This window comes from Myotis brandtii, unplaced genomic scaffold (genome assembly GCF_000412655.1).
Source record: "Myotis brandtii unplaced genomic scaffold, ASM41265v1 scaffold193, whole genome shotgun sequence".
NCBI classification, from domain to species: domain Eukaryota; kingdom Metazoa; phylum Chordata; class Mammalia; order Chiroptera; family Vespertilionidae; genus Myotis; species Myotis brandtii.
The window spans coordinates 1,496,882-1,500,531 of NW_005357191.1; the positions used below are offsets into that span (position 1 = coordinate 1,496,882).

A 3,650-nucleotide genomic window follows, 5' to 3' on the forward strand; every position below is an offset into this window, starting at 1 on the left:
CTGGGGCCGTCTCAACCTCACCGGGGCCGGCTCAACCTCACTGGGGCCGTTTCAACCTCACCGGGGCTGTTGCAACCCTACCTATATACTTCTCTTAATAAAGGAACTGTAACTGCAGGAAGTCTCTGAGGTCCTCGCGGCTCAGCGCCCACTCGCCCCACCAGAGCTGAAGTGCTCTTTGTGCCCCGACCAACGCCACTGCGGGGGTCAAGGATCGCCCAGGGCTGCCACTGCCCACCTTCGCTGCTGCCATTTACCAACGCCCAGGAGAATAAAGCCAAATTCAAGAGGAAGGAACAGAAGTGATGACATAGAACATAACATAAAAATGTTATGCTGAACGCAGGAAAAATTGCTACTGGAATGAAGCCCAACATCGACATTCTGTTCCTTTTTTCAGTTCTTCCCCACACGCCCACCACCCGACAGGCGCCCTTGGGGGCCAGCACAGCGCCTGCCCTTCTCTGTGGGAGTTCCCCGAGATGGGCTGGAAGAAAGGCGCGGTCGGACACCACGTCTGGCAAAGGAGCCAGTGTCTTCTCGTGAGAGGTAACCGTCCACTTGTGCTGTTCAGTTACCCTGAGAGATGATACTTCACAAAACAGGCAACATACCACAATTCCCAGGGCCTTCAAAATGTTAAGTTTGCACATAGGACAGGTACAATGTTCACTAAGCCAGGGATCCACGCAGGACTTGTGGAAAACATGCCTATAAAAAAATGGAGAATTGCATCAGAAATTATACACTGAAAAACTATTAGGTCCAAGTGCAAAGGAACTGTATTAACATATAGCTGACAGAAAAGCTCCTGACTCCAATCTATATATATATAAGCAAACTGGCAATTTAAAAATAAACGGTGACTCACGCATGCATGATACATATAAAGCTCTTGCTAGCGCCAATCTAGACAGAGTAGGACTATTCCTACCTGAACCCGCTTTTGGATATGGTCAGTTATATGTTGCTTTCTCTCGAGTTCGAAGAGCGTGTGACATTAAAGTTATAAATACTTCATCACAAGGGAAATTAGTCAAGCACTCTGAAAGTGTTTTTACTCTTAATGTGGTCTACAGGGACATATTAGAATAAGTTTAATCAATTTATCAGTCATTGTTTTTATCAATGTTGTTTTTATATCATGTTTTTGTTGTTTTTCTATGTTATTACTTATTAACCAATTTATATATTATTTTCATATGCATTTTACTAATTTTCTTTCATCTCTGACACTTCTATAGAGAAAGGGCGAATAGCGATATTAAAATATTTCTTCTAATTTCCTTTCAATGTGCACAAATCTGTACACCAGGCCACTAGTCTTATATATCGATAAGACTGTATAATGAGAATTGATAAGTGGTATTTGGCTGTTTGGTCTTTTATTCCACCAAATTCCAAAAAAGATTTGAGGAAACTTAGGAAATTCAGAATGAAGACAATGAATTACACTTTATAAATTGGTTATGTTTTCTATAACGGTTAAAGCAGAAAAGTAGAATTTCAAAAATATATTAAATAAAAGTTAAATGAAAAGCGTTCTCTGTATAATTATTAATTCATTTCATGGAACTCTGTTTAAATATCATTTAAACATTATTTAAAAAGACTTCTAAGCAACCTTATGCTAAATGGCTGCACAAGTCACAGGGTAGTTGGGACTATTTTTAGGGATGAACTGTATTTCAGAATCAGATAACACTTAGCTAGCAGCTTCAGCTGTAATGTTAAAGGGGGAGAGAGGAGAGGTGATTCTCTCTTATTCAGGAGAACAGAAAGTCACGACCTGGTGACTGGAAATAAGTCAGCCACGGAGGGCTTTACGTTCCTAGAAAAGAACCCGTGTCCCTTGAAGGGAGAAAGGCGTGAGGGAGCTACAGCAAACACTGTCCTCCTCAAGGCCCCTCGCGGCAGCTCCGAGGGCTGAGAAAGGCGTGCGAGCCGGGGGCCTGGCCACACCAAGACATGCCAGGTGCCTTTGGAGGAACTGGAATTTGAGTCTTGGGATAAGATGAAGAAATTTTGAGAAAGATACCAAACTGAACCATGGTGTGTCTTTAAAACCTTGTTAATTTGCATCTCGCTGATAGTTATATTCAGCTATTTAAAAACGCAGTTTTGATTTAAACAAGAGCTGTGAAAACTCTGCCTCCATTGGGATTTGAAAGAACCATTTGTGCCGAGAGCTTCAGCCTGAACAACGCACACCCGCCTCCTACCGCCCAGGCGGTGGCCTTGCATCCATTTTGTGGGTAAGAAGCAAGATCTTGAAGAACGAATTTATCAATCTAACCTGAAGCCTGCAGAGGATGCACTGAACCAGAACCCAATGGTCCCTGAGGCTTTCATTGAAATCCGAAGGTTTGGACTTAAGAGGTGGAAGTCACCAAACAGTAGCTGAGATCTAAGCACAGGGTGTCCCCCCAGAACGTAAACACACTTTGGATCATTATCGATTCCCATGCTTCATCCTTTTCAGATTTAACCCACTGGAATTAATAACGATTCAAAGTGTGCATACACTTTGGGGACGCCCTGTACACGTGGTCTTCACAAGGCATCATGCCCGCTTCTTGCTCCTCGTATCTTCGTCTGAGTGCTCCCCGAGGGAGATGAAGGCCCCTGACCGTAGGCACCCTGAGCGCGTGCTCGTTCTCGGAGTGGGGACCACCCCATAGCTGTCAACTGTGCCCAGTTGGCTGCCATCCAACCAAGACCAGAACTAGGCTTTCAATCCTTTTAGGGGGTAGAGACCCCTTTAGGTTTGACATAAATGACAGATCCTCCCCTTACAAGGGTGCATCTGCCTCATACCTGGCCTAGGTTTCCGGGAGGACCATGGACAGTGAGGGCGTGGTTAGTGCTGGGGTTGGGGGAGGTGGGAGGTGCTCTAGGCCAGTCCTATGTAGGGTGGACAATGGACTTTGGCCGGGTGACAGGTGACCTCTGACAGGCCACTCTGGTCCAGGGATGGGTGGGCAGCTGACTTTGAGCAGATGTTTGTGGGGACCTCAGTTTAAACAAGCAGCAGTGGCCTGGGGGTCAGCAATGGTTTGGCTCTGGCCTCCCCCTCTCGCCAGCATTTTTGCTTTCCCCGTTTTTGTCCTGCCTTTCTTTTCTATTATGGTTATCCAGGAAGAACAAAACGGCATCCTCCCATATTTAATTTTTAAAGCTGCAAAAGCTGAGTATTTCCTGATCATCTCTTCCTTTAAGCCAGCGGTTCTCAACCTGTGGGTCGAGACCCCGTTGGCGGTCGAACGACCCTTTCACAGGGGTCGCCTAAAACCATCCTGCATATCAGATATTTACATTACGATTCATAACAGTAGCAACATTACAGTTATGAAGTAGCAACGAAAATAATTTTATGGTTGGGTCACAACATGAGGAACTGTATTTAAAGGGCCAGCAGGTTGAGAACCACTGCTAAACCTTAGTTATAGATTTCTCTTATATTGGGTATGTTGATTTAAGAGGAAGTGTTGGCCCTGCTATGGGGCAGCCTAACGAAGGACAACGAAGACTACCTGGCTCTCAAGGCACAAGCTGAGAACGCTGTCCTTCCTTAGGTAAGCCAAAATCCAGAAGGAATATTCTCTTTAAAAAGTCCCCAACCTTTTCCTTGTGACTGTCCGTCCACCCAT

At 45.0% G+C, this 3,650-nt stretch overlaps 1 protein-coding gene across 4 annotated transcripts in view; it reads right to left on the minus strand.

Moving 5' to 3' along the window:
* Positions 1–3,650, minus strand: part of RNF130 (ring finger protein 130) — a 118,694-nt gene that overhangs the window by 34,531 nt on the left and 80,513 nt on the right. For all 4 annotated transcript variants that reach the window (XM_014538562.1, XM_014538561.1, XM_014538564.1 and 1 more), the window contains exon 6: positions 615–711. In XM_014538562.1, the coding sequence (XP_014394048.1) occupies positions 615–711 (97 nt within the window). The remainder of the gene's footprint in view (positions 1–614; positions 712–3,650) is intronic.